This window comes from Peromyscus eremicus, chromosome 6 (assembly GCF_949786415.1).
Source record: "Peromyscus eremicus chromosome 6, PerEre_H2_v1, whole genome shotgun sequence".
NCBI classification, from domain to species: domain Eukaryota; kingdom Metazoa; phylum Chordata; class Mammalia; order Rodentia; family Cricetidae; genus Peromyscus; species Peromyscus eremicus.
Window position 1 is genome coordinate 66,490,715 of NC_081421.1, and position 26,350 is coordinate 66,517,064.

General features: G+C 40.2%; 1 protein-coding gene across 1 annotated transcript; it reads right to left on the reverse strand.

Moving 5' to 3' along the window:
* Positions 1–10,545: 10,545 nt before the first annotated feature.
* LOC131912559 (speckle-type POZ protein-like) lies at positions 10,546–11,794 on the reverse strand. The gene has a single exon (XM_059264864.1). The coding sequence runs from the start codon at positions 11,792–11,794 to the stop codon at positions 10,715–10,717; it is 1,080 nt and encodes a 359-aa protein (XP_059120847.1). The 3' UTR covers positions 10,546–10,714.
* Between the last annotated feature and the right edge of the window lie 14,556 nt (positions 11,795–26,350).

Sequence of the window (26,350 nt, forward strand, 5' to 3'; positions counted from 1 at the left end):
ATGGAAGTTGCTGATGGTCCACAGGTAGGAGAAATTCTGAAGGCTGATTTGAGTGTGGTCCCATCTATGTGCTGTCCCATCTCCTGCCATTTCTCCTGGAGGTAGTTTGAAGGCTAAACTCGATCCAAAAATGAAGAACTAGCAATTGTTAGCTCTTCACCTTGTGAGACACAATAACAGACATGAATTAGATATTTAGTTTTTGTTTTTCCTGGATTCTCTGTTAGATGGGGCTTGAAACTTGGATCTCGGATATATTCTATACAGATTTCAATACTAATTTCAGAGAAGTCAGTGTGTGCTACTAGAAACTCTTACATCACTCCATTTATTTGTCTAGATGGAATCTTAGGTCAATAGGTAAATGATTTTGACAATTAAACACAGCTGTTGAATATTTTGGAAAATTTTATACACTCATATCAAAAATTGTTGTGCTAGGTTCTCTAGAGTAACAGAACATATACAAGGAATCTCTCTGTGTATGAAGGAAAGGGATTTATTAGAATGACTTAGGGCTCCATCTCTGCTAATCTCCCATTGGCTAGCTGTGAAGGAAAAGTACAATATTCCAGTACTTACTCAGTCTAGGAGGTTGGATGTGTCCACTGGTCTTCAGTGTATACTAGAGTTCTAAATATTCTTTAATGCCAGGGAAGGGATGGACTTGCTGCAAGGTGAGAGCAAGCAGGAAAATAGCAAGAGCTTCCTGCTTCCATGTTTTTTTATATGCTTCCAATAGAGGGTGTGGCCCAATTTAGGGTGTGTCTTCCAGCTCAAAGATCTGGATTAAAGGTGTGTGTCTTCAGGCCTTGAGATCCGGATTAAATATTTGTGTCTTTTTACCTCCAAAGTCTGTACTTGAATTGGATCTTAACTACTTCAATTGAATGAAAACACTTCTCTCTTGTGTGCCCTCCATTTTAGGGTTTTAGTTAATTCCATGTCTTCATAAGTTGGGAACAAGAATAACCACTACAAGTGTATTTTGCTTACTGTGGCTCATCTTAAATAAAATAAGGATGGCGTCCATTACTACACAGCTGTTATTTCTTCTTTTCAGGATTTTACACTAAATCTTCCTACTAACATGATCCTGGAAGAGGTGTCTTTCTTTCTCAGTCAGGGGTCTCAGTGTTCACAACTTGGAGATCAGGATGGAAGAATTCACACATGGTGGGCAAGAAGCAGAACCAGGCAGGTACCTCTGAATGTGGCAGTCATTTTAATCCAGACTCATATTCCCCAGAATAACTCTACCAACTTACATTGGTGGTCTTGCCCCTCCCCAAACCTTTGGCAATACTCTTCCAGATCCACTTAAGAATGTGCTATGAGAAGATTCTAAGTGATTCTCAGTTCCATCCTGCTGACTGCCAAGATTCACCTTCTCAATACCTCATAATTTTCATCCTTCACTGGTGAGTTCTATCCACTTTAAACTTTGAACTTGCATGCTTACACTGCTGGGCCTTAAAAGTGAGATAGTATTCAGGTTTCCAAAAGGTGCAGAGTATATTCAACCGTTACCAAAGAAGGGCTTTTGAGACAGTTCCTCTTTGTATGTGATCAATAAAATACTCACCATATCTATCATCTTTCTCCAGTTCATCATGTCTGTAGGGACTCACTAAACCTAGAGGACATGACAATACCTGCAGTGATTCAATCTACTCAGCAATTCCCAGGTTACCTCTCCTGAAATTCTGTCTCTAATGCTGCTCACCCCTCAATCCAGGATAAATCAATCAACTGGTTTTGATCTCTGAAAGTTCTCATTTAAGAATCTTTGGTAGGTGGCTAACTAGTAGACTCAGTGACTCTTCTTTATGTATTTAGGATCAGGGGAGCAGGTACTGCAGAGTAGGAGCATTCTCTCATAAGGGAACAGACTCCTGTCAGGGGCTCATTATAGAAACTGTTCATATAGTCTCTCATTCAAGGAATTGGACAGGTGGATCTTTTATTTCAGGTCAGTGATTCTCTGGAGGACCTGGCATAGAAAAAAGGATTCAGGTCCCCAGCAGGAGAAGGCACAAGTCTTATGCAGCAGGGGCGTCCACACAACCGAGAAAGCCAACTGTCAATACAGCAAACAAAACTGATATAGAAACAAAACACATAGAAAGTTTTGGAGACAAACACACAAACACACACACACACACACACACACACACACACACACACACACACGGAGAGAGAGAGAGAGAGAGAGAGAGACAGAGACAGAGACAGAGAGAGACAGAGAGACAGAGACAGAGACAGAGACAGAAGAGAAGAGACTTCTTTAACATGGATTTAAGCCAATAGAAAGCCTTTATTCACCAGTTGGCAACCACATGACATATTCTGGATTCTGGTGCAGTAAATAGCCATTCTTAGAGTGAGCTTTTAAGCACAAAACCCATATTCTGGGTTCACCAACTTCAGTTAACAAGAACAATTAGCCAGAAGGGGCACTACAAAAGCCAAAATGTTACTGTATTTCAAGCAAGGTTTGAACATTTAGAGGTATTCCTAGAGCTGTGCACTTAGGTGGATTAAGCCTTCCTTTACATTGTTGCAGGGGATTGCTGTTTTTTTGTTTTTTTGTTTTTTCAGAAATGCTGGGTTTTACACCATGCATAGTACTTCTGTCATAGAGACAGCTGTACTTAGGTGTGAGGCCCCGGTAATGTCTGGGCCCTGTTACACAGGTGGGTCTGTGTACCATGAGCATATGGTGCCCTCAGAGGTCAGAAGAAGCTGTTGGATCCCCTGAATAAGTGTAAACTGGCGTTACCAACTGTAGTCAGGTACCCTATGAATGCAGTAAATTGGATGCCAGTCTTCTGGAAAGGTATCCAGCAACTTTTACTGCTGAACCATTACTCCATCCCATCCCAGTTACTTTCTTAAAGAGGACAGAACAGCACCGAAATACTAGTTCATTCTCTAGAGCTTTAGCATCTGAAATGTTTTAGCAGGAATTCAAGAGGTAATCATGATTTCATTTCTACATCTTTCTTTCATTTTTGATAGCTTTCCAGTCTGCATGTCTAGATCTCTTAAAAGTTACTGTATGGACCAAGTTAGCCTCAGACTGGCAGAGTTGAGTCAGTCTCTGCCTTCAGACTACTCTGATCAATGCCATAGACTATCACATCATGCCTGGTTCATGAATTTCTATTTAATCACAGTAACCCCAGTGTTAGTCTTAAACAAATGATATTGAAAGGTTGCTTTTAACATTAATTTAATGAATATCAAAACTTTTTATTCATATCAATATTAATAAATTTGACTCAAAATTGAATAGATATGCGGAGAGTGCACAGCCTTGTGTTGTTCCTGATTTTAGTGGAATCGCTTTGAGTTTCTCTCCATTTAATCTGATGTTGGCAGTTGGCTTGCTTTTGTTATGGTAAGGTATTCTCCTTGCATTCCTGATCTCTCCAGGACTTTTATCATGAAGAGGTGTTGGATTTTGTCAAAGGCTTTTTCTGCATCTAATGAGATGATCATGTGGGATTTTTTTTTTCTCAGATTGTTTATATGATGGATTACATTGACAGATTTTTGTATCTTGCTTCTCTCAGATGAAGCCTACTTGATCATGATGGATGATTTTTTTATGTGTTCTTGGATTCAGTTTGCCAGTATTTTATTGAGTATTTTTTGCATCAATGTTCATGAGTGAGATTGGTCTGTATTTCTCTTTCTTTGTGCCATCTTTTGTGTTTTGGATATCAGGGTAACTGTAGCCTCACTGAAAGAGTTTGACAATGTTCTTTCTGTTTTTATTGTGTGGAACAGTTTGAAGAGTATTGATATTAGCTCTTCTTTGACATTCTGGTAGAATTCTGCACTGAAACCATCTGACACATAGCTTCTTTTGGTTGTGAGAATTTAATGACTGCTTCTGTTTCCTTAGGGGTTATAGGTCTATTTAAATTGCTTACCTTGTCTTGATTCAATTTGGGTATATTGTACCTATCCAGAAAAACATCCATTTAATTTAGTTTTTCCAATTTAGTGGAGTACAGGTTTTTGACGTATGACCTGATGTTTCTCTGGATTTTCTTGTTGTCTGTTTTTAATGTCTCTCTTTTATTTCTGGTTTTGTTAATTTGGATACTCTCTCTGTGTCTTTTAGTTAGTTTGGATAAGGGCTTGTCTATCTTGTTGTTTTTCTCAACGAATCAACTCTTTGTTTCATTGATTCTTTTTACTGTTCTCTTTGTTTCTATTTTATTGATTTCAGCCCTCAATTTGATTATTTCTTGACATCTACTTTTCCTGGTTGAGTTTGCTTCTTTTTCTTCTGGAGATTTCAGGTGTGCTGTTAAGTCTCTAGTGTGAGATTTCTCCAACTTCTTTATGTAGGCATTTAGATCTACGAACTTTCCTGTTAGTACTGCTTTTTTGGTGTCCCTTAACTTTGGGTATATTGTATATTCATTTTCTATGAATTCTAAGCACTCTTTAATTTCATTTTTGTTTCCTCCTTGACCTAGTGGTGATTCAGTTTAGCATTATTCAGTTTTCACAATTTTATAGGCTTTTGGTAATTTGTGTTGTTGTTGAATTTTAACTTTAAGCCATGGTGGTCCAATAAAATACAGAATATTATTCCATTTTTTATATCTATTGAGATTTGCTTTGTGACCGAGTATGTGGTCAGTTTTAGAGAAGGTTCCATGTGGTGCTGAGGAGAAGACATAGTCTCTTGTGTTTGGGTGGAATGTTCAGTAGATGTCTATTAAGTCCTTTTGAGTCATTATATGCGTTAGCTCCCTTATTTCTCTGTTAAGTTTCTGTCTGGTCAACCTGTCCTTTGGTGAGAGTGGGGATTTGAAGTCTCCCACTATCAGTGCATAGGGTTTGATGTGTGATTTAAGCTTTAGTAATGATTCTTTTCCATATGTGTGTTCCCTTGTATTTAGGGCATAAATGTTCAGAATTGAAACCTCATCTTGATGGATTTTTCCTGTGATGAATATGTCCATTTGTCCAGTGTTCTTCAGATTCCTGAGCCTTCATTCTCCTGAAAGTCAAAAATAAAAACCCTTCCCCAAACCTAACTTTGGGGAGGTTCCCTTTTGCTAAGTTATATCTGATTAAATGAAAAGGGATTTGTTAGTGGTATAAGTTAGTTTAAATTGGATGGTCATGCTGGTTAATGAACTATCACCTCTTCTAATTAAGAGGTCTGTCTTGTTCCAATTGAACCTTTATCAATTTTGATGGTATCTACAGCTTTTCTTCTCCTGTAGAAACCAAAGCAAAACCTCATCCCCAATGTAACACATATCCTGGTTTCCATTCTCAGGGCTGCACACTCTTAAAGTATATAGGCTCATTTAATTTTCTACTTTTTTCTATTTTCCAATGTCTCTCCACAGTTGTTGTTCCTTTCTCATTTGCACCGAGAAAGTTCAAAGTTAATAGACCATTACGCAGTCTATTTTTGGGGGTTGTTGTTACCACTTTTTGTTTATTTAGCATATCCTTTTGAGTTTGATTTGATCTTTCCATGGTTCTTTAGCCTATAGGATTATGTGGTATACCTGTAATATGCTTTATATTGTAATAAGCAAAAAAATTTTTGTTTTACCAGAGACATATGTTGGAACACTGGAAGTTTTAGTTCGTGCAGGTATGCTCATAATGGCCATAACTTCTGGCAAATGCGTGATTACCAAATCAGCTTTTTCAGAATTCAGAAGAGTTGCCCACTGAAATCCTGAATAAGTGTCAATGATATGGTGTACATATCTCAATATTCAAAATTATGCATAGTGAAACACATCCATCTGCCAGATTTCATTCCTCTGAGTATTCTTTGGGTTAAATTCTGCTGGTAGCCGAGTCTGACTGTAAAAAGAACAAGTAGTACATTTCCTTACAATTTCCTTGACTTGTTGCCAGGTTCAGGAGCTATTTGTAATCTCCAACAAGGCAAAATTTTCTTTACTTCTTCCAAAATTCTTTCTATCTGCATTTGAATCAGCTAGTGCAATATCATCCATATAATGATATATTACAAATTTAGGAAATTGTTCCTAAATCAACTTTCCAAACTTCCAATAGCTCTCATACAAAATATTGGCACAGGGTTAGGCTATTTAACATTCCTTGTGGGAGAACCCTCCATTGATATCTCTCTCTCTCCCTCTTTCTCTCTCTGTGTGTCTAATAATAATTTAATGTTTTTTAATTTCATAATTTAATTTAATTTCACATATTAGCCATGGATTCCCCTTGTTCTCCCTCCTACTGGCCCTTGGCCTCCCTCCAGCCCACTCCCCATTGCCATCTCCTCCCATGCAATGACTCCCCTGGGCATTCAGCTCAGCCTGGTAGATTCAGTCAAGACAGTTCCAGTTCCTTCCTCCCTTCACCCAGGCTGAGCAAAGTGTCCCTACATAGGGCCCAGGTTGCAAACAGCTAGCTCATACACTAAGGACAGGTCCAGGTCCCACTTCCTGGGGGCCTCCCAAACAGTTCCAGCTAATCAAATGTCTCTCTTATCCTGAGGGGCTGATCTATAGGGGGCTCCTCAGCTATTGGTTTATAGTTCATGTGTTTCCGCTAGTTTGGCTATTTGTCCCTGTGCTTTTTCTAATCATGGTCTCAACAATTCTCACTCATACAATCCCTCCTCTTTCTCACCTATTGGACTCCTGGAGCTCCACCTGGGTCTTGGCCATGGATCTCTGCATCCGGTTCCCTCAGTCATTGGATGAGAGTTCTACCATGACAGTTAGGATGTTTGGCCATCTGATCACCAGAGTAGGTCAGTTCGGGCTGTTTCCCGACCATTGCCAGTAATCTATTGTAGAGGTATCTTTATGTATTTCTGGGGACATCTCTAGCACTTTGTTTCTTCCTATTCCCATGGTGTCTTCCTTTATTATGGTCTCTTTTTCTTTGTTCTCCCTCACTGTTCTTGATTTAGCTGGGATCTCATGCTCCCCTAAACTCTCTTTTCCTCAACCCTTGCCCTTCATTACCCCTCCTTATGTCAAGTTTGCTCATGTAGATCTCATCCATTTCTCTGTCATTGGGCAATCCCCATGTCTTTCTCAGGGTCCTCTTTTCTAGGTAGCCTCCCTGGAGTTGTGAGTAGTATTCTAGTCATCCTTTGTTTTATATCTAGTATCCTCCTATGAGTGAGTACATACCATGTTTGTCTTTCTGAGTCTGGGTTATCTCACTCAGGATGACTTTTTCTAGATCTATCCATTTGCCTGCAAACCTCATGATGTCATTGTTTTCTCTGCTGAGTAGTACTCCCTTGAGTATATGTACCACATTTTATTTATCCATTCTTCAGTTGAAGGGTATCTAGGTTGTTTCCAGGTTCTGGCTTTTACAAATAATGCTGCTATGAACATAGCTGAGCATATGCCGTTGTGGTATGATTGAGCATTTTTTAGGAACATGCCTGAGTGGTATAGCTGGGTCTTGGGACAGATTGATTCCCAATTTTCTAAGAAATTGCCATATTGATTTCCAAAGCAGCTGTACAAGATTGCATTCCCACCAACAATGGAGGAGAGTTCCCCTTGTTCCACATCCTCTCCAGCATAAGCTGTCTTCAGTGTTTTTGATCTTAGCCATTCTGACAGATGTTAGGTGGTATCTCATAGTCATTTTGATTTGCATTTCTCTGATGATTAGGGATGTTGAGAAATTCCTTAAATGTCTTTCAGCCATTTGAGCTTCCTCTGTTGAGAATTCTCTGTGTAGCTCTACAGCCCATTTCTTAATTGGACTGTTGGACATTTTGATGTCTAATTTCTTGAGTTCTTTATATTTTCTGGATATCAGCCATCTGTCAGGTGTTGGATTTGTGAACATCTTTTCCCATTCTGTAGGCTGTCACTTTGTCTTGTTGACTATGTTTTTTGCTTTACAAAAGCTTCTCAGTTTCAAGAGGTCCCATTGATTAATTGTTGCTCTCAGTGTCTGTGCTACTGGTGTCATATTTAGGAAGTGATCTCCTGTGCCAATGCGTTCAAGACTACTTCCTACTTTCTCTTCTAGCAGGTTCAGAGTAACTGGATTTATGTTGAGGTCTTTGATCCACTTGAACTTAAGTTTTGTACACTGTGACAGATATGGATCTACTTGCAGCCTTCTACATGTTGACATCCAGTTGTGCCAGCACCATTTGTTGAAGATGCTTTCTTTTTTTCATCTATACAGTTTTGGCTTCTTTGTCAAAAATTATATCTTCATAGGTGTGCAGATTAATGTCAGGGTCTTCAACTGGATTCCATTGTTTCACATGTCTGTTTTTATGCCAGTACCAACCTGTTTTTATTATTGTAGCTCTATAGTAGAGCTTGAGGTCTGGGATCATAATGCCTCCAGAGGTTGTTTTATTGTATAGGATTCTTTTGGATATCCTGGGTTTTTTTGTTTTTCCATAAGAAGTTGAGTATTGTTCTTTGGTGGAGATTGCATTGAATCTGTAGTTTGCTTTTGGTAAGACTGCCATTTTTAGCCGGGCAGTGGTGGCACACGCCTTTAATCCCAGCACTTGGGAGGCAGAGCCAGGTGGATTTCTGTGAGTTCGAGGCCAGCCTGTGCTACCAAGTGAGTCCCAGGAAAGGCGCAAAGCTACACAGAGAAACCCTGTCTCGAAAAACCAAAAAAAAAAAAAAAAAGTGCCATTTTTACTATGTTAACCCTGCCTATCCATGAGCATGGGAGCTCCTTCCATTTTCTGACAGCTTCTTCAATTTCTTTTTTCAGAGAATTGAAGTTCTTGTCATGTAGGTCTTTCAGTTGCTTAGTTCAAGTTACCCCAAGGTATTTTATATTATTTGTGGCTATTGTAAAGGGTGATGTATCTCTGATTTCTGGTTGTGAATTGTATATCTGCGTGCTACTGGGTTTTTTTTGGGGGGGGTTTAATATTTTATCTTGCTATGTTGCTGAAGGTGTTTATAAGCTGTGAGTTCCTCAGTCAAATTTTGGGGTCACTCATGTATACTATCATGTCATCTGCAAATAGTGAAAGCTTGACTTCTTCCTTTCCAAGTTGTATCCCCTTGGTCTCCTTATATTGTCTTATTGCTCTGGCTAGAATTTCAAGTACTACATTGCATAAGTATGGGGAGAGTTGACAGCCTTGTCTTATTCCTGACTTTAGGGGAATCACTTTGAGTTTCTTTCCATTTAATTTGATATTGGCTGATGGCTTGCTGTAAATTGCCTTTATTATGTTTATGTATGTTCTGTATTCCTGTTCTCTCCAAGACCTTTATCATGAAGGGGTGTTGGATTTTGGCAAATGCCTTTTCAGCATCTAGTGAGATGATCATGTGTTTTTTTTCCTTTCAGTTTGTTTGTATGGTATATTAAATTGACGGAGTTTCATATGTTGAACCACCCTTGCATCCCTGGGATGAAGCCTACTTGTTCATGGTGGATAATTGTTTTGATGTGTTCTTGGAGTTTGTTTGTCTGTATTTTTTTGAATATTTTTGCATCAATGTTCATGAGGGAGATTGGTCTGTAATTCTCTTTCTTTGTTGTGTCTTTGTTTGGCTTAGGAATCAGGGTAATTGTAGCCTCATAGGAGTTTTGTAATGTTCCTTCTGTTTCTGTTGTGTGGAACAATTTAAAGAGTATTGGTATTAAGTTGGGAAAGTTTTCTTCTATGATCTTGTTGAATATATTTTCTGTGCCCTTGACTTGGTATTCTTCTCCTTCTTCTACCCCTATTATTCTTAGGTTTGTTCTTTTCATGGTGTCCCAAATTTCTTGGACATTTTGGTTCATGACTTTGTTGGCTTTAGTGTTTTCTTTGACCACATTCCTCTCTTCCTTGAGGTTCACTGAGTTCCACTTAATGTTTGGCTGTGGATGTCAGTATCAGCTCCCAAAAGCTGTTGGAGAAATCCCACCTGATGTCCATTGGACTAGGTGTCAATCTCTGAGTGTAACAGAATTCAATAGGTATTGTCTCACTGATTGTGTGTGTGTATGTGTGTGTGTGTGTGTGTGTGTGTGTGTGTGTGCATGTGTGTGTGTCATTGAAGACACTGCACCAACTTCTACAGCTGAGCACAGCTGGATGGACTAAAATGGCCGTTTTCAAACAGAAACACCACTGGAATCCATAAGCTGATTTTACAATTTTTATTCATTTGATATTTTATTTGGGTATTTTATTTATTTGAGATGGATGTGCCCATGGAGAAAAGAGGAGGACTGAAGAAAAGGTCCTCTGCAAGAGCAGCAATTGCTTTTGCAAACTGAGTCATCTCCCCTGACCCAAACACTGAGTTTGGAGGAAAACTTTCTTAATTATGTTTGCTTCTCTTGTAATCAGACATGCATGTTTGTTTTCTTCTTTCTGAGTCTTTGACCATATCTTCTGCTCAGTTCAATCCAGTTAGGTTTTTCCATAGAAACCCTGTTGTAATGTGCTTGGTGCCAGCAGTTAAAATGAATTTCAGATTCTAACTCCTTAGACAAAAATCAAACCAGTATAACAAGAGGGTAGAAGATGTGTAGATTGTACCAGAGTCCAAGACTCCCCCTCCCTCAACCTGACATTGACTCCTTTACATCTGTATAAAGCCTCAGCCACCATGCTGTTATACCCTAGTTTCACTGGAAATTTTCCACACATCCCATAGTCTGCCTAGGTATCATTGGTAACACCATGACTGCTGCTTCTGGGAGACAAGTGTGGGAAAAGGTTTGCCAGGTCTTAGGATCGCTTCAAGCATTTAATAGGGTGCTCCAAGAAAGGGCAGTGAGCAGGCATGGAACCATAAGCTTCAACCACTAAGTGGGGATATAAGCCCACCATTGTCTTCCAGCCTGAGGTCTCAGAGACCTCAGAAGCATGAGCTGCAGTGAAATTCAGTGTCTGGGTTTTCAGCTGCCTTGAGCTGTGGCGGTCAGCCAGGAAGAGAGTGTGGGCAGCATTCTCCACAGAGAGGTTTCTGAAGAGGGCATCCTCACACATGAACTTCAAACATTCCAGGCCATACTTATCAGCAGCTGCCAGTATAGCATCTGCCATGCTGTCCAGGTCTGGTGCTGTTCCTGTGTAAATGAAGTCCATCATTGCCTTGAAGACTTGTGGCTCCAGGTCGGGGATCTCAACGCGATTCTTTCTGCTCTCCTCCATGTCATGTTGAAACATGGCTCTGAAAACTGGAGAGCGAGCTGCTAAGATGGCCTTGTGAGCCCAGAATTCCTGGCCAGCTACCACTAGGCAGCAGTCTGTGAATTGGGAATTCTTCCACAGCTCTCCTAGCTCATCTGCCAATGTGCATCTGGGCACCAGAATTCCTGGCTTCTTGTTCTGGTCAGAGAGGCTCAAAGAGACCTGGGCCACACTCACCTTGCAGAAGAGGGTGAGCTGGTTATCTGGCAGGATCCAAAATGCATGGGACAAGAGAAAATCTCGAAGAATAAACTTTTTGTAACCCCAGTCCTGGCCTGGCAGGAATCTAAAGGCTCTTGGGCTCTTTGTGACTTTGGTTTTCTCTCCTTCAGCACTTATGATCCAGAACTGGAACTTTGCCCAAACATGACTCTTTGGACAGCTGAGCAACACTAGGTAAACTGACAGGTAATCTGCACTTTCTTCATCGACTCCATTCAGGTGTACTCTCAAACACCATTTGTCATTGGCTCCTATTGAGAAAGCTGGGCTTCTAATGCTTTGCAGCATTTCCTCAGCAATAAAAGGGAAGTTGCTGATGGTCCACCTGTAGGAGAATTCCTGATCGCTGATTTGTGTGTGGTCCCATCTCTGGGCTATCTCATCTCCTGCCATGTCTCCTGCAGGTCGTTTGAAGGTTCAACTGGATTGAAAATGAAAAACTAGCAAGTGTTTTCTCTTCTTCACCCTGTGAGATGCAATAACAGACAGGATTTTGATTTTTATGGTTTTTTTTTCTCATCTGTTCCCTCTTCTACGAGGCTGAAAACTTGGGTCTCTGATATTTTCTATCCAGATTTCAATGCTAATTTCAGAGAACACAGTCTAGGCTACTTGATACACTTACATTTCTCCATTATTTTCTAGATTGAATCTTAGGTCAATAGGTAAGTAGATTTGACAAATATACACAGCTTTGGAATAGTTTTGATCATTCATTCTATTAATTCATATAAAAATGTTGTACTAGGGTTCTCTAGAGGTAGAATATATGCAAGGAATCTCTCTATATATGATGAAAGGGGGTTTATTAGAATCAATTTGGGCTGCAGTCCTCTAACTCCCACATTACCTATGAAGGGAAAGATCAAGATTCCAGTACTTACTCAGTGCAGAACTTTGGATGTGTCTACTGGTCTTCAGTATATGCTGGTGTTCCAAATAATCTCTATTGCCTGGGAAGGGATGGACTTGCTGCAAGGTGAGGGCAAGCAGGCAAATAGCAAGCGCTTCCTGATTCCTTGTCCTTTTATATGCTTCCAGGAGAGGGTGTGGCCAAATTTAGGGTGTGTCTCCCGACCTGAAAATCTGGATTAAAGGTGTGTGTCTTCAGGCCCTGAGATCCGGATTAGATGTTTGTTTCTTTTTACTTCCAAAGTCTGTCCTTGAAATGGATCTACCTACATCAAATGAAGCAAAACGCTTCTCACTATTATGACCTCCATTTTAGGGTTTTAGTTAATTCCATGTCTGATTAAGTTGAGAACTAAGAATAACCATCACAAGTGTATTTTGCTTACTGTGGTTCATCTCCATAAAATAAGGTATGGTGTCCATTCCTAGACAGCTGTTATTGACTCTTCTAGGGATTTTGCACCAATTCCTCCCATAAACATGATCCAGGAAGGGGTGATTTCCTTATCTGTCAGGGGTCTCAGTGTTCACAAGATGGAGGGCAGGGTGGAAGTGTTCATACATGGTGTGCAGGAAGCAGAGCCAGGCAGGAACTTCTGAAAGTGACTGTCTTCTTCTGCCGTTTATTCCATCCAGACTCATAGTCCCCGGGATAACTGCACCAACATTCATTAGTGGTCTTTCCCCTCCCCCTCAGATAATCCTCCTTGGAAACACTCTTCTATATCCACTTAAGGGTGTACTATGAGAAAATCTTTAGTGCTTGTCAATTCCATCCTCCTGACTGCTAAGATTCAACTTCTCAATACCTCATAATTTTTATTCTCCACTGGTGAGTTCTGTCCTCTTTAAACTTTGAACTTGCAGGCTTACACTGTTGGGCCTTAAAAGTGAGACAGTATTGTGGTTACCCAAGGTTGCAGAACATATCTGCCATATATCAAAGAAGAGGCTTAGAGATGTTTCCCCTTCTAAAAAGTGAGTGGTAAAATGCTTCCCACATCTCTGGTCTCTTTCTAGTTCTTCACGTTTTTGAGAGACTCACTATGCCTAAAAGGCACTGAGATATGTTCAATGATTCAATCAGCTCAGAAATTGCCAGCCTAGCCCTCCATAACTCTGGCTCCAATGCTGCTAATTCATCAATATTGTTCATGTATCAGTTGGTTTTGAATTATTCATTTTTGGTTTCTGTACCTAGACTACCCACAGGTGGCTGAAAAGTGTCATCTGCTTGTCTTCACCCGTGGGTTAAGGTCATTGAAGTCAGGTCCCTACTCCCTCAAATCTGTCATTTGAAAAGTCTGTATTTGATCACTTCTAGACTTCTCATTTGCTTGAAAGATTGTTAAATGGTAAGCCCAATGCTCCCTTGAGATCCTGGAGAGTTGTGTGAGGGAGCTCTCTCTCACAGGGGAAACAGACCATCTGAACACAAATCATGGGCTCTGCCCATGAGATTTCTCATTCCATAGCAAACCACAGTTGTGATGGTATTATGCTCCCCAAAATATTGTGCATGCTAACAAACTTATCTGGGGTCAGAGACAGAATAGCCACAATATTAAACATAGAAGACAGGCAGTGGTAGCACACGCCTTTAATCCTAGCATTCCACAGGCAGAAATCCCTGTGTTCAAGGATACAGCCAAGGATGGAGACTCACGCCTTTAATCCCAGAAAGCGAGCCTTTAATCCCAGGGAGTGATGGTAGAAAGTAGAAAGGTATATAAGGCATGAGGACCAGAAACTAGAAGCTTTTAGCTGGTTAAACTTCAGGCTTTCAAGCAGCCGTTCAGCTGAGTGCCATTGGGATGAGGACACAGAAGCTTCCAGTCTGAGGAAACAGGATCAGCTGAGGAACTATCGAGGTGAGAAAGCTGTGGCTTGTTCTGCTTCTCTGACCTTCCAGCATTCACCCCAATCCCAGGCCCTGAGTTTGTTTTATTAATAAGACTCTTTAAGATTCCTGCTACACACAGTCTTGAAACCCTCTCCTACCAGCAGGGAAGAAGAAGCTATGGTAGAAAGAAGAGCAAAGGTCAGATTATCATTGCAGTAACATCCTTTGCAATTTCTTACTGCTGTGTTCATGAGGTGTGTAGAGCTCTGAGTCACCTGTGCTTAGTAGTCGGCACCATGGCTTACTGAGAAGCTTCCACAACAGAGACAGGCAGTGAAGGAGCACAACATATTCTTAACATCATGCTGAATTCTCATTAGTTTATTTAGATTACCATTTTTCCATATACTTTTCTTATTAATTCTTTGAGAATTTCTCCCATGCACACTATGAATCTTGATTCTGTTCATCCATGTTCCTCCCCAACAGCTCCAAATGCACTCCCACTTTCTCTTAACTTTATGTCTTCTTTTATTTTGCTTTTTTTTTTTTTTTTGGTTTTTCGAGACAGGATTTCTCTGTGTAGCTCTGCGCCTTTCCTGGAACTCGCTATGTAGCCCAGGCTGGCCTCGAACTCACAGAGATCCGCCTGCCTCTGCCTCTGCCTCCCAAGTGCTGGGACTACAGGCGTGAGCCACCACCGCCCGGCTTTATTTTGCTTCTTTAGTAACAGAATCCAGTTTGTGCTGTCATTATACTTGAGTGTGTGGCCACCCTAGAACCAGGGACAAACCCAGAAAAAGCTGACTCCCCTTCTGCCTGGACAGTTGGATTTTCAAAGATGTTACAAACAGCTCAAAAAGACTACTGAAATTTCTTTTAAATTTTATGTATTTATTTATTTGTTTATTATTTATTTATGTATTTAATGGCTATTATGTTTGCATTTATGTTTGTGTAGCAATTGTGTGCCACATACAAGATGAGTCCAGAAGAAGGTTTAAGATTTCCTAGGACTAGAGGAATAGACAGTTGAGATCTTCCATGTGGTTCCCAGGAACTGAACTCGGTTCTTATAGAAGAGCAGCCAGTGCTCTAAACATTAGCATCTCACCATACCAGTAGTATACTTTCTTAAGACCACACACAGTATGTTATTAAGCAGTAATTAAAACAGCCCTGTTTCTCTAAGAAGCTGTGCTAGTGGCCTTGGCATGAACTTGACACAAGGTATGGTCATCTGGAGACAGGAACCTCACTTGAGAAATGCCATTAAATTGTCTATAGGGCTGTCTCTAAGGCATTTTCTTGCCCCTCCCCCACCATTTAGTTTTGGTTTTGTTTTTTGATGCAGACTCTTTCTACATAGCTGGGGCTGTCCTAGAAATCACTCTGTAGCCCAATCTGGCCCCTAAGTTACAGAGATCTGTCTGCCTCTGCCTCCTGATTTCTGGGCTTAAAGGTCTTCGCCATCAGACCTGGCTAGAGCATTTTCTTGACAATGATTGATGTCAACCTATTGGGGGCAGAACCACCCTTTGCCACGTGGTCCTAGGGTATATAAAAAAGCCAGCCAGTAAGCAGCATGGCTCAGTGCCTCTTCTTAGGTTCCTGACATGCTTGAGTTCCTTCCCTGACTTCCCCTTGTGATGGACTATAAGCTGGAAGCTGAGACAAAGCCTTTCTTTTCCAAGTTGCTTTTGTAATGGTATTTCATCAGAGCAATGGATAACAAATTAAGACAGTAGGTTCATGAATTTTAATCACATCACCACAGTCTAGTATCCACCTATGAGTGAGTACATACCATGTTTGTCTTTCTGAGTCTGGGTTATCTCACTCAGGATGATTTTTTCTAGATCCATCCATTTGCCTGCAAACCTCATGATGTCATTGTTTTTCTCTGCTGAGTAATACTCTGTTGAGTATATGTACCACATTTTATTTATCCATTCTTCAGTTGAAGGGCATCTAGGTTGTTTCCAGGTTCTGGCTTTTACAAATAATGCTGCTATGAACATAGTTGAGCATGTGCCGTTGTGGTATGATTGAGAATTCCTAGGAATATGCCCAAGAGTGGTATAGCTGGATCTTGGGACAGATTGATTCTTAATTTTCTAAGAAAGCTCCATATTGATTTCCAAATTGGCTGTGCAATATTGCATTCCCACCAACAATGGAGGAGAGTTCCCCTTGTTCCACATCCTCTCTAGCATAAGCTGTTTCAGTGTTTTTGATCTTAGCCATTCTGACAGGTGTAAAATGGTATCTCAGAGTCATTTTGATTTGCATTTCCCTGATGATTAGGGATGTTGAGCAATTCCTTAAATGTCTTTTAGCCATTTGAGTTTCCTCTGTTGAGAATTCTCTGTGTAGCTCTACAGCCCATTTCTTATTTGGACGGTTGGGCATTTTGATGTCTAATTTCTTAAGTTCCTTATATATTCTGGATATCAGCCCTCTGTGAGATGTTGGGTTAGTGAACATCTTTTCCCATTGTGTAGGCTGTGGCTTTGTCATGTTGACTGTGTCCTTTGCTCTACAAAAGCTTCTCAGTTTCAAAAGGTCCTATTGATTCATTGTTTCTCTAGGTGTCTCTGCTACTGGTGTTATATTTAAGAAGTGATCTCCTGTGCCAATGCGTTCAAGACTACTTCCTACTTTCTCTTCTATCAGGTTCAGAGTAGCTGGATTTATGTTGAGGTCTTTGATCCACTTGAACTTAAGTTTTGTGCACTGTGACAGATATGGATCTATTTGCAGCCGTTTACATGTTGACATCCAGTTATGCCAGCACTATTTGTTAAAGATGCTTTCTTTTTTCCATTGTACAGTTTTGGCTACTTTGTCAAAAATTATATGTTCATAGATGTGCAGATTATTCTCGGAGTCTTCAATTCGATTCCATTGTTTCACATGTCTGTTTTTATGCTAGTACCAAGCTGTTTTTATTATTGTAGCTCTAAACAAGAGCTTGAGTTCAGGGATCGTGATGCCTCCCGAGGTTTTTTTATTGTACAGGATTCTTTTGGCTATCCTGGGTTTTTTGTTTTTCCTTATGAAGATGAGTATTGTTCTTTGATGGGGATTGCATTGAATCTGTAGATTGCTTTTGGTAAGATTGCCATTTTTGCTATGTTAATCCTGCCTACCCATGAGCATGGGAGCTCTTTCCATTTTCTGACATCTTCTTCAATTTCTTTTTTCAGAGAATTGAATTTCTTGCCATATAGGTCCTTCACTTGCTTAGTTAGAGTTACCCCAAGGTATTGTTCCTTCTGTTTCTATTGTGTGGAACACTTTAAAGATTATTGGCATTAACTCCTCTTTGAAGATCTGGTAGAATTCTGCACTGAATTCATCTGGTCCTGAGCTTTTTTTGGTTGCAAGAATTTTAATGAATGATACTATTTCCTTTGGGGTTATTGGACCATTTAAATAGTTTATCTCATCTTGATTAAATTAGGTATGTGGTACCTATCCAGAAAATTATCCATTTTTTAGATTTTCCAGTTTTGTGGAATAGAGGTTTTTTAAGTATTACCTGATGATTTTCTGGATTTCCTCAGTGTTATTTTTTACATCACCTTTTCATTTCTCATTTCTTTAATTTGGATGCTCTCTCTCTACCTTTTGGTTAGTTTGGATGACTGCTTGTCTATCTTGTTGATTTTCTCAAAGAACCAACTCTTTGTTTCATTATTTTTTTTGTATTGTTTTCTTTGTTTCTATTATATTGATTTCAGCTCTCAATTTGATTATTTCCTGGCATCTATTCCACCTGGGTGAGTTTGCTTCTTCTTGTTCTAGAGTGTTCAGGTGTGCTGTTAAGTCACTAGTGTGTGATTTCTCCAGTTTCTTTATGTGGGCATTTAGTGCCCTGAATTTTTCTTTTAGCACTGCTTTCATAGCATCCCATAAGTTTGGGCATGTGGTATACTCATTTTCATTGATTTCTAGGAAGTCTCTTATTTCTTTTTTTATTTCTTCCTTAACCCATTGGTGATTTAGTTGAGCATTTTTCAGTTTCCATGAGATTTTAGGCTTTCTGTAGATTTTGTTGTTGTTGAATTCTAACTTTAAACCATGGTGCTCTTTCAGAAAGCAGGAGGTTATTCCACTTGTTTTGTATCTGTTGAGATTTGCTTTTGGCCAAGTATGTGGTCAATTTTAGAGAAGGTTCCATGGGGTGCTGAGAAGAAGGTATATTCTTTTTTGTTAGGATAGAATGTTCTGTAGATATCAATTAAGTCCATTTGTGTCATAACATCAGTTAAGTCCTTTATTTCTCTGTTTAGTTTCAATTTTGTAGATCTGCCCAGTGGTGAAAGTTGGGTATTGAAGTCTCCCACTATTAATGTTTGGGGTTTTATATGTGGTTTTAGTAATGTTTCTTTTACATATGTGGGTGCCCTTGTGTTTGGGGCATAAGTGTTCAGAATTGAAACTTCATCTTGGTGGATCTTTCCTGTGATGAGTATGTAATGCCCTTCTTGATCTCTTTTGATTGATTTTAGTTTGAATCTATTTTGCTGGATATTAGGGTTGGCTACACCCACTTGCTTCTTAAGACCGTTTGATTGGAAAATCTTTTCCCAGCCTTTTATTCTTAGTTAGTGTCTATCTTTGAATTTGAGATGTGTTTCTTGTATGCAGCAGAAAGAAGGGTCCTACTTTTGTATCCATTCTGTTAGCCTGTGTCTTTTTATAGGTGAATTAAGTCCATTGATATTAAGGGATATTAATGACCAGTGATTGTACATTCCTATTATCTTTTGGTGGTAGTATGTGTGTACTTCTCCTCTTTGGGGTTTACTGCTGTGGTGTTATCTATTGCATTTGGTTATTTAATTGCTCTGAGAAGTGGTTTCTTCTACAATGGCAGGAAAGTTCTGAACTGAATTTGCCATGGGGCCTGCATGAGGCCTCCCAGGGAGTTTTTCAATAGCAGAGGCAAAGGATTACCTCCTCTGTCCCTTGCTGATCTACATTCCTTAGTCCCGAGTTTACCCTTACTATACCTTCTGCATAATTCAGAAGGTATGGGCAGTCTCTTGCCACTGTTCCTTGAAAACATTGTTTCTAGGAATGCCTTGTTTACACTCTCTTTTCAAATGACCTTGTTTACTGCATTTAAAACTTCTGACATTATTACTTTTCCTCAAAGCTTTTGACATCACCCTCCTATCCACATATCATGTTCATGGGACTCAATATTAATTGTGTCCCTGTTCCAATCCTCTAAGCATGCTGATCTTGACTTTAATAGCCTAATTATTCTTTTGCATGTTGCATTCATGTTCTCAAAAGCCAAACATTCAATTATTATCTGTCTAGCTTCTGAACTGGCATCATTTTATTACTGCTGAAGACAATCTTTGTAAGAAATCTGTGAAGGATTCTTTGGGGACTTGTATATCTTTCGTAAATGACTCAAATTTTTTTTTTTTTTTTTGCTTACTCATTTCTGCCCCATACATTCATGGCTGCCATGTGGCATAGAATTAGGGTTTGGTTATCATATAAAGATTGTCTTTGTATATCAGCATAATTGCCCTCTCCAAGAAGCTGATCCTGGGTAATTTCCACACCTGTAGCCCTGCAACATTGTTCTATTTTTTTAGCCTCCTCTTTAAACCATGTTCTGCATTGTAACTGTGGACTGGCCTCTAGGACAGCTATAATTATTTCTGTCTAGTCCTGAGGGCTATATTTATTACAAGTTGACCACAAATTTAACATCTGCTTTATAAGTGGAAAATGCATGCTGTATGATACTATAGCTTCTTTAAATCTCCTTAAATCTAACATTTCCCTTGGAGTCAGGTTAGCTTTCACATGAGCTTTTGGCAGTACCTATAAGGTTGCTGAGTTTGGTTGTTTGAAAACAGGCTGTGGAGATGGGCGGTGGTGGCACACGCCTTTAATCCCAGCACTCTGGGAGGCAGAGCCAGGAAGATCTCTGTGAGTTCAAGGCCAGCCTGGACTACCAAGTGAGTTCCAGGAAAGATACAAAGCTACACAGAGAAACCCTGTCTTAAAGAACAAAAAAGAAAAAAGAAAACAGGCTGTCTCTCTGTAACTGTATAATTCAATCCTGATATAATTTAACCTGTAAAGTCTAAATAAAAAGGTTCAAATCTTAATGCAAACAATATACAATAAGAATGATTATCAAGTATTGTTCAGGAAAAACAAAGAGTAATAATATAAACAAAACTGGAATTACAACCAACAAAAATAATATCAAGCAAGAAAGACATGCTAAATTTCAAGAACACGGTTAAACGCCAAATTACAGAGATTACTCCTGTCTTGAATATTCTAATTTGAGTACTAATATGTTATAGCTATGATATGAGAAGATTTTAACCATAACTGTCTAGTCTTCAACTCCATCAAAGACCAGAGAAGGAACATAATAATACCAGAGAAAACAAAAAAATGCAAGCAAGCATTTTCTGAAATTCTTGTGAAAATAGACAAAGACAGCTGGCAGCCTGGACAGTCACCTAAAGTTCCTTGACATCATCATGGCAACCAATTTGTCTACAGACCTAGAATATCTGACAGACCATTTTCAGAAGCAGGGATTTTTAAAGACAATCTTACCCTGTCTTGGCAAAGTTCAGTAGTCACTTTTCCTTGTTTTCCTTAACTTGTCAGTGGTCTTAGTTTCTAAGATATGGAGACAGGTGAAGAGCTCATACATAATGAGTGGGAAACAGAGCCAGGAACCCCTGAATTGACTCTCTTCTTTGCTGCCTTTTATTCTGTTCAGATCCACAGTACCAGGATGACTCAGCACACTAAAGTGGTGATCTTTCCCATGCATCTCAGGTAATTCTACTTGGAAACACTCTTCCAGATGCATCTAACCACTAAGATAAACAAAATCAGCAAGAATAGGTCCCAGTTATTTCCTTCTTGGCCTGTTGGATTAAGGACATCAGGAGCTCAAAGTGGCTTGGGAGAAATCTGAGCTTTCAGGTCAATGAACTGTTTGTTCTGGCTCCAAACAGGAGCACTGCCCCCACCTGACCACTCACACTGGAATCAAAACTTCCAGGCCAGAAAAACTTAAAATCATGGAAACAGATAACAATTTTTTTCCCAAGATGTCACTAGGGGTGATAGTGATTGATTGGTTTCTTTTCTATTTCCTTTTCTAACACCTGGTGCCTACATCCAAGTCAGGGCTTTGGAGAAAAATACTTCCTGGTAAATCCTATCCCATGTTGTCCATTCCACAGAGGAAGTGGCCCAATGTAGTCATCCTGTCATGAAGTAGTTGGGTGGCCAGGCTGAGGAAACGGTGATACCTCTGGGCAGATCTGGCATTCAGCAGCAACTGTAATCAGGTTAAAAGTGAAGACAACTTTTGTGGACATTTACAGGGGACAAAATGATCTTCACATTCTTTGCTCCTTTGCAGATCTGTCCAAATACTTCTTCCCCAAATGTCTTTCTAATATTTTTCTTTTTTGTGTTTTTATTTTTTCTTCTCTCATATAATCCCATCTGAACATAGTCTCCCCTCCCCCCACTCTACATATATGCACTACTCCTCTGTTTCCCTCCAGAAAAGCACAGGTCTCCAGGGCCTACCAAATGAACACAAGATAACAAAATGTAATAATAGTAGGCACAAACCCTCTTATCAGGGCTGGAGGAGCAACCCAGAAGGAACAAAAGGTTCCAAGATCAGACAAATAGTTCTGAGACTCCCCATACTCCTGCTGCTAGGACTCCCACAAAACCCATGAGCTAAACAAGCACAGTGTGTACACAGAGGACTTAGTACAGACCCATGCATGCTCTGTGATTGCCTCTTCAGTCTCTTTGAACCTCCAAGGACCCTGTTTAGTTGAATCTCTGTGCTCCTTTTATGTGATATCTTTGATTCACCCGACAGTCATGCCTTTTCTTTCTTGAGGTTCCCTGAGCTCTATCTAATCTTTGGCTGTGGACCTCAGTATCTGCTCTTATCAGAAGCTGGAGAAAGCCTAACTGATGTTGATTGGGCTAGGTATCAAACTATGAGTATAACAGAATTTCATTAGGGATCATTTCACTGAATTTTGTGTGTGTGTAGGAGTAAGGACTCAGCACAAACTTTCACAGCTGATCAGAGGTGGAGAGACTAAAATAGGATTCTTCAAACAGAACACCACCAGAATCCACTAACTGATTTTAAAATTTTTATTCACTTGATATTTTATTTGGGTAGGTACTGTCTACAGAGATGGATGTGCCCATGGAGACAAGAGAAGGACTGAAAAAAGGGTCCTCTGCAAGAGCAACAATTGCTATTGCAACTGACTCATCTCTCCAGTCCCACACACAGAGTTTAGAGAAAAAGTCTTCATTCTCTTCTACTTCTCTTGTAAGCAAACATTCATTTTTGTTAGGTCCTTTGCTAAGCCCTTGGTTGTATGTTCTTCTCAGTCCAATCCAGACAGGTTTCTCCAAAGAAGCCCTCTTGGGATGTCCATGGGGCCAGCAACTAAATTGAATTTCAGTTTCCAATTGTTGAGACAAATTATCAAACCACAAAGTATACCAGAGTCCAGTCTCTGCCTCTCTCTAACCGACCATTCAACACATTAACAGGTGTATTAAAGCTTGAACCACAATCTGTCTTTCCCTAGTTTCACTGAAAATGCTCGAAAAATCCCATAGTCTACCCAGGTGTCATTGGTAACAACACTGTCTGCTTCTTGGAGACAAGTATAGGTCATAGCTGACCAGGTTCTAGGATCGCTTCATGCGTTTAAGTGGGGGTTCCAGGAAAGTATCCTGTGCAGAAGACAGGGAGCCATATGCTTCAGCCACCAAGTGGGGGTATGAGCCCTCCATTATCTTCCAGCCTGGGGTCTCAGAGACCTCAGAAACATGAGCTGTAATGAAATCCAGTGCCAAGGTTTTCAGCTGCCATGAGCTGTGGAGGTCAGCCAGGAAGAGAGTGTGGGCAGCATTCTCCACAGAGAGCTCCCTGCAGAGGGTATCCTCACACATGACCTTCAAACGTTCCAGGCCATACTTGTCAGCAGCTGCCAGCAGAATATCTGCCATGCTGTCCAGGTCTGGTGCCTTTCCGGTGTAAATGAAGTCCATCATTGTCTTAATGACTTGCGGCTCCAGGTCATGAATCTCGACTCGGCTACTTTTGCTCTCCTTCATGTCATGTTGAAACATGGCTCTGAAAACTGGAGAGTGAGCTGATAAGATGGCCTTGTGAGCCTGAAATTCCTGGCCAGCTACCACCAGGCAGCAGTCTGTGAAGTGGGAATTCTCCCACAGCTCTCCTAGCTCATCTGCCAATGTGCAGCTTGGAACCTGCATCGCTGCCATTATGTTCTGGTCTGAGATGCTGAAGGAGTCCTGGACCTCGCTCACCTTGCAGAGAAAGATGAACCCATCATCTGTGAGAACCAAAGAAGCATGGGATAAGAGGAAATTTCAAAGGATGAACTTTTTGAATCCCCAGTGATAGCATGGCAAGAACATAAAGCCCTTCTGGCTCCCCCACCTTGGATTTTCTTTCCTTCAGTGTTTAAGACTTTGCCCAAGTATGACTCTTTAGACAGCTGAGTAACACTAGGTAAACTGACAGGTAATTTACACTTCCTTCATCCACTCCCTTTGGGTTTACTCTCAAACACCATTCGTCATAGGCACTTATTAAGAAAGTTGGGCTTCTAATGTGTTCCCGAATTTCCTTCAGAGTACAACAAAAGTTGCTGATGGTACACCTCTAGGAGAAATTCTGGATGGTGATCTGTGTGTAATCCTAGCTCTGGGCTATCCTGTCCTCTGACATTTCTCCTGGAGGTAGTTTGAAGGTTCAACTGGATCCAAAATGAAGAACTAGCAATTGTGTTATCTCTACCCTGTGAGACACAATAATACACACAGATTTAGATTTTTAGTTTCTGTTTCTCCTCTGTTCCTTCCTCTATGAGTGTGGAAACTTGAGTCTCTGAAATTTTCTATCCAGATTTCAATAGTAGATTCAGAGAAGACAGTCTAGGCTACTAGGAACTCTTACATCTCTCCATTTTTTTTCTAGATTGAATCTTAGTTCAATAGGTAACTAGTTTTGACCATTAAATACAACTTTTGAAAAATTGGATGATTTTATACACTCATATCAAAAATGTACTTCAGTTCTCCAAAGTAACAGCATATGTATACGGAATCTCTCTGGGTATGAAGGAAGTGGATTTATTAGAATGTCTTAAGGCTGTCCCACTAATCCCACATTGGCTATTTGTGAAGAAAAAGTCCAAGAATCAGGTACTTACTCAGTCCAGGAGGTTGGAAGTGTTGGCTGGTCTTCAGTATATGCTAGAATTCCAAAGAGAAATTCTCTAACGTCAGGGAAGGAATGGACTTGTGCAAGGTGAGGGCAAGCAGGCAAAGAGAAAGAGCTTCCTTCCTCCATGTCCTTTTATATGCTTCCAGCAGAGGGTGTGGCCCAATCTAGGGTGTGTTTGCCAGACTCAAGACTGGATTAAAGGTGTGTGTCTTCAGGCCTTGAAATCAGAGTTAAATGTTTGTTTCTTTTACCTCTAAATTCATATTGGAAGTGAATCTACCTATTTCAATTTAAGAAAAAAACTTTCTCACAGGTTTGCCCTCCATGTTCAGATTTTTGTTATTCTGTGTCTAATTAAGTTGGGGACCAAGAGCAACCATCACAAGTGTATTTTGTTTATTGTGCTATATGCAGATCCTAAATACTTCTCAATTCAGTCATGTTGACTGTTTAGATTCAGCTTCTCAATATCTTGTATTTTACATTTTTAACTTGTGAGTTCTGTCCTCTTCAAACTTTGAACTTCCATGCTTATTCTGCAGGGCCTTAAAAGCAAGAGAGTATTCTGGTTTCCAGAAGAATAGATTCAACAGTTCCTGAAGTATGAGTTTTGAGACCGTTCCCCTTTGAAATGGGATTTGCAAAATGCTCCCCACATCTATCATCTTTCTCCAGTTCATCATGTTTGGAGGGACTCACTATGCCTAGAGAACAGGAAAATAACTTCAGTGATTCAATCTACTCAGCAATTCCCAGCCTAGCTCTCCTGAAAGTCTGGATCCAATGCTGCTCACCCCTCAATACAGGATAAATCAATCAACTTTTTTTTTCTTGTTGTTGTTGTTTGTTTTTTGTTTTTTGTTTTTTTTTTTTTTTGAGACAGGGTTTCTCTGTGTAGTTTTGGTGCCCATTCTGGATCTCGCTCTGTAGACCAGGCTGGCCTTGAACTCACAGAGATCCGCCTGGCTCTGCTTCCCAAGTGCTGGGATTAAAGGCATTTTAATTTAATTGCCACCACAGCCTGGCAATCAACTGGTTTTGACCTCTGAATTTTTGGTTCCTCAGTTAGGATCCTTTCACAGGTGGCTAACTAGTAGCCCCAGTGACTATTCTCTACGTGGGTTTAGGGTCAGAGTGGCAGATACTGCTTCCCTCAAATGTGTAATTTGAAATGTATTAGGCAATTCCTGCAAGACCCCTCATTTGCAAAGCAAATGCTTTACATTGCCAGCCCAGAGCTCCCATGAACTTGCTCCTGGAGATTGAGAGCAGCTTCCCATGTGGAAACTGAGAACCACCTGGGGCTCAATTTACAGGCTCTGTTCATATAGCCTCTCATTCCAGGAATGGGGTAGGGAGAACTTTTATTTCGTGTAGGTGGTTCTCTGGGGGACTTGGCACAGCCAAAAGGATTCAGGTCCCCAACAGGAAGAGGCACAAATCTTAATCGGCAGGAGTGTCCTCATACCAGAAAAAGCCACTGGTCCTTAAAAGAACACAAAACTGACAGAAACACATAGAAAGACATAGAAACACACACAAATGCAAACACACAGGCAGAGAGAGAGAGAAAGAGAGAGAGAGAGAGAGAGAGAGAGAGAATGAGATAGTGCTTGAACTGGATTTAAGCCAATACAAAATATATTAGCCAGCTGGCAGAACTACATGAGGTGTTCAAGATTCCAGTGCAGCAACCAGCCTTTCTCAGGGTGAGTTTTTAAGCACAAAAACCATATTCTGGGTTGACAAACTTCAGTTAACAAGAACAGTTAGCCAGAAGTGGCACCACAGAAGCCAAAATATTACTGTATTTCAAGCAAGGTTTGAAAACTTTGAGGTATTCTCAGAACTATGGACTTTGGTGATTAAGCCT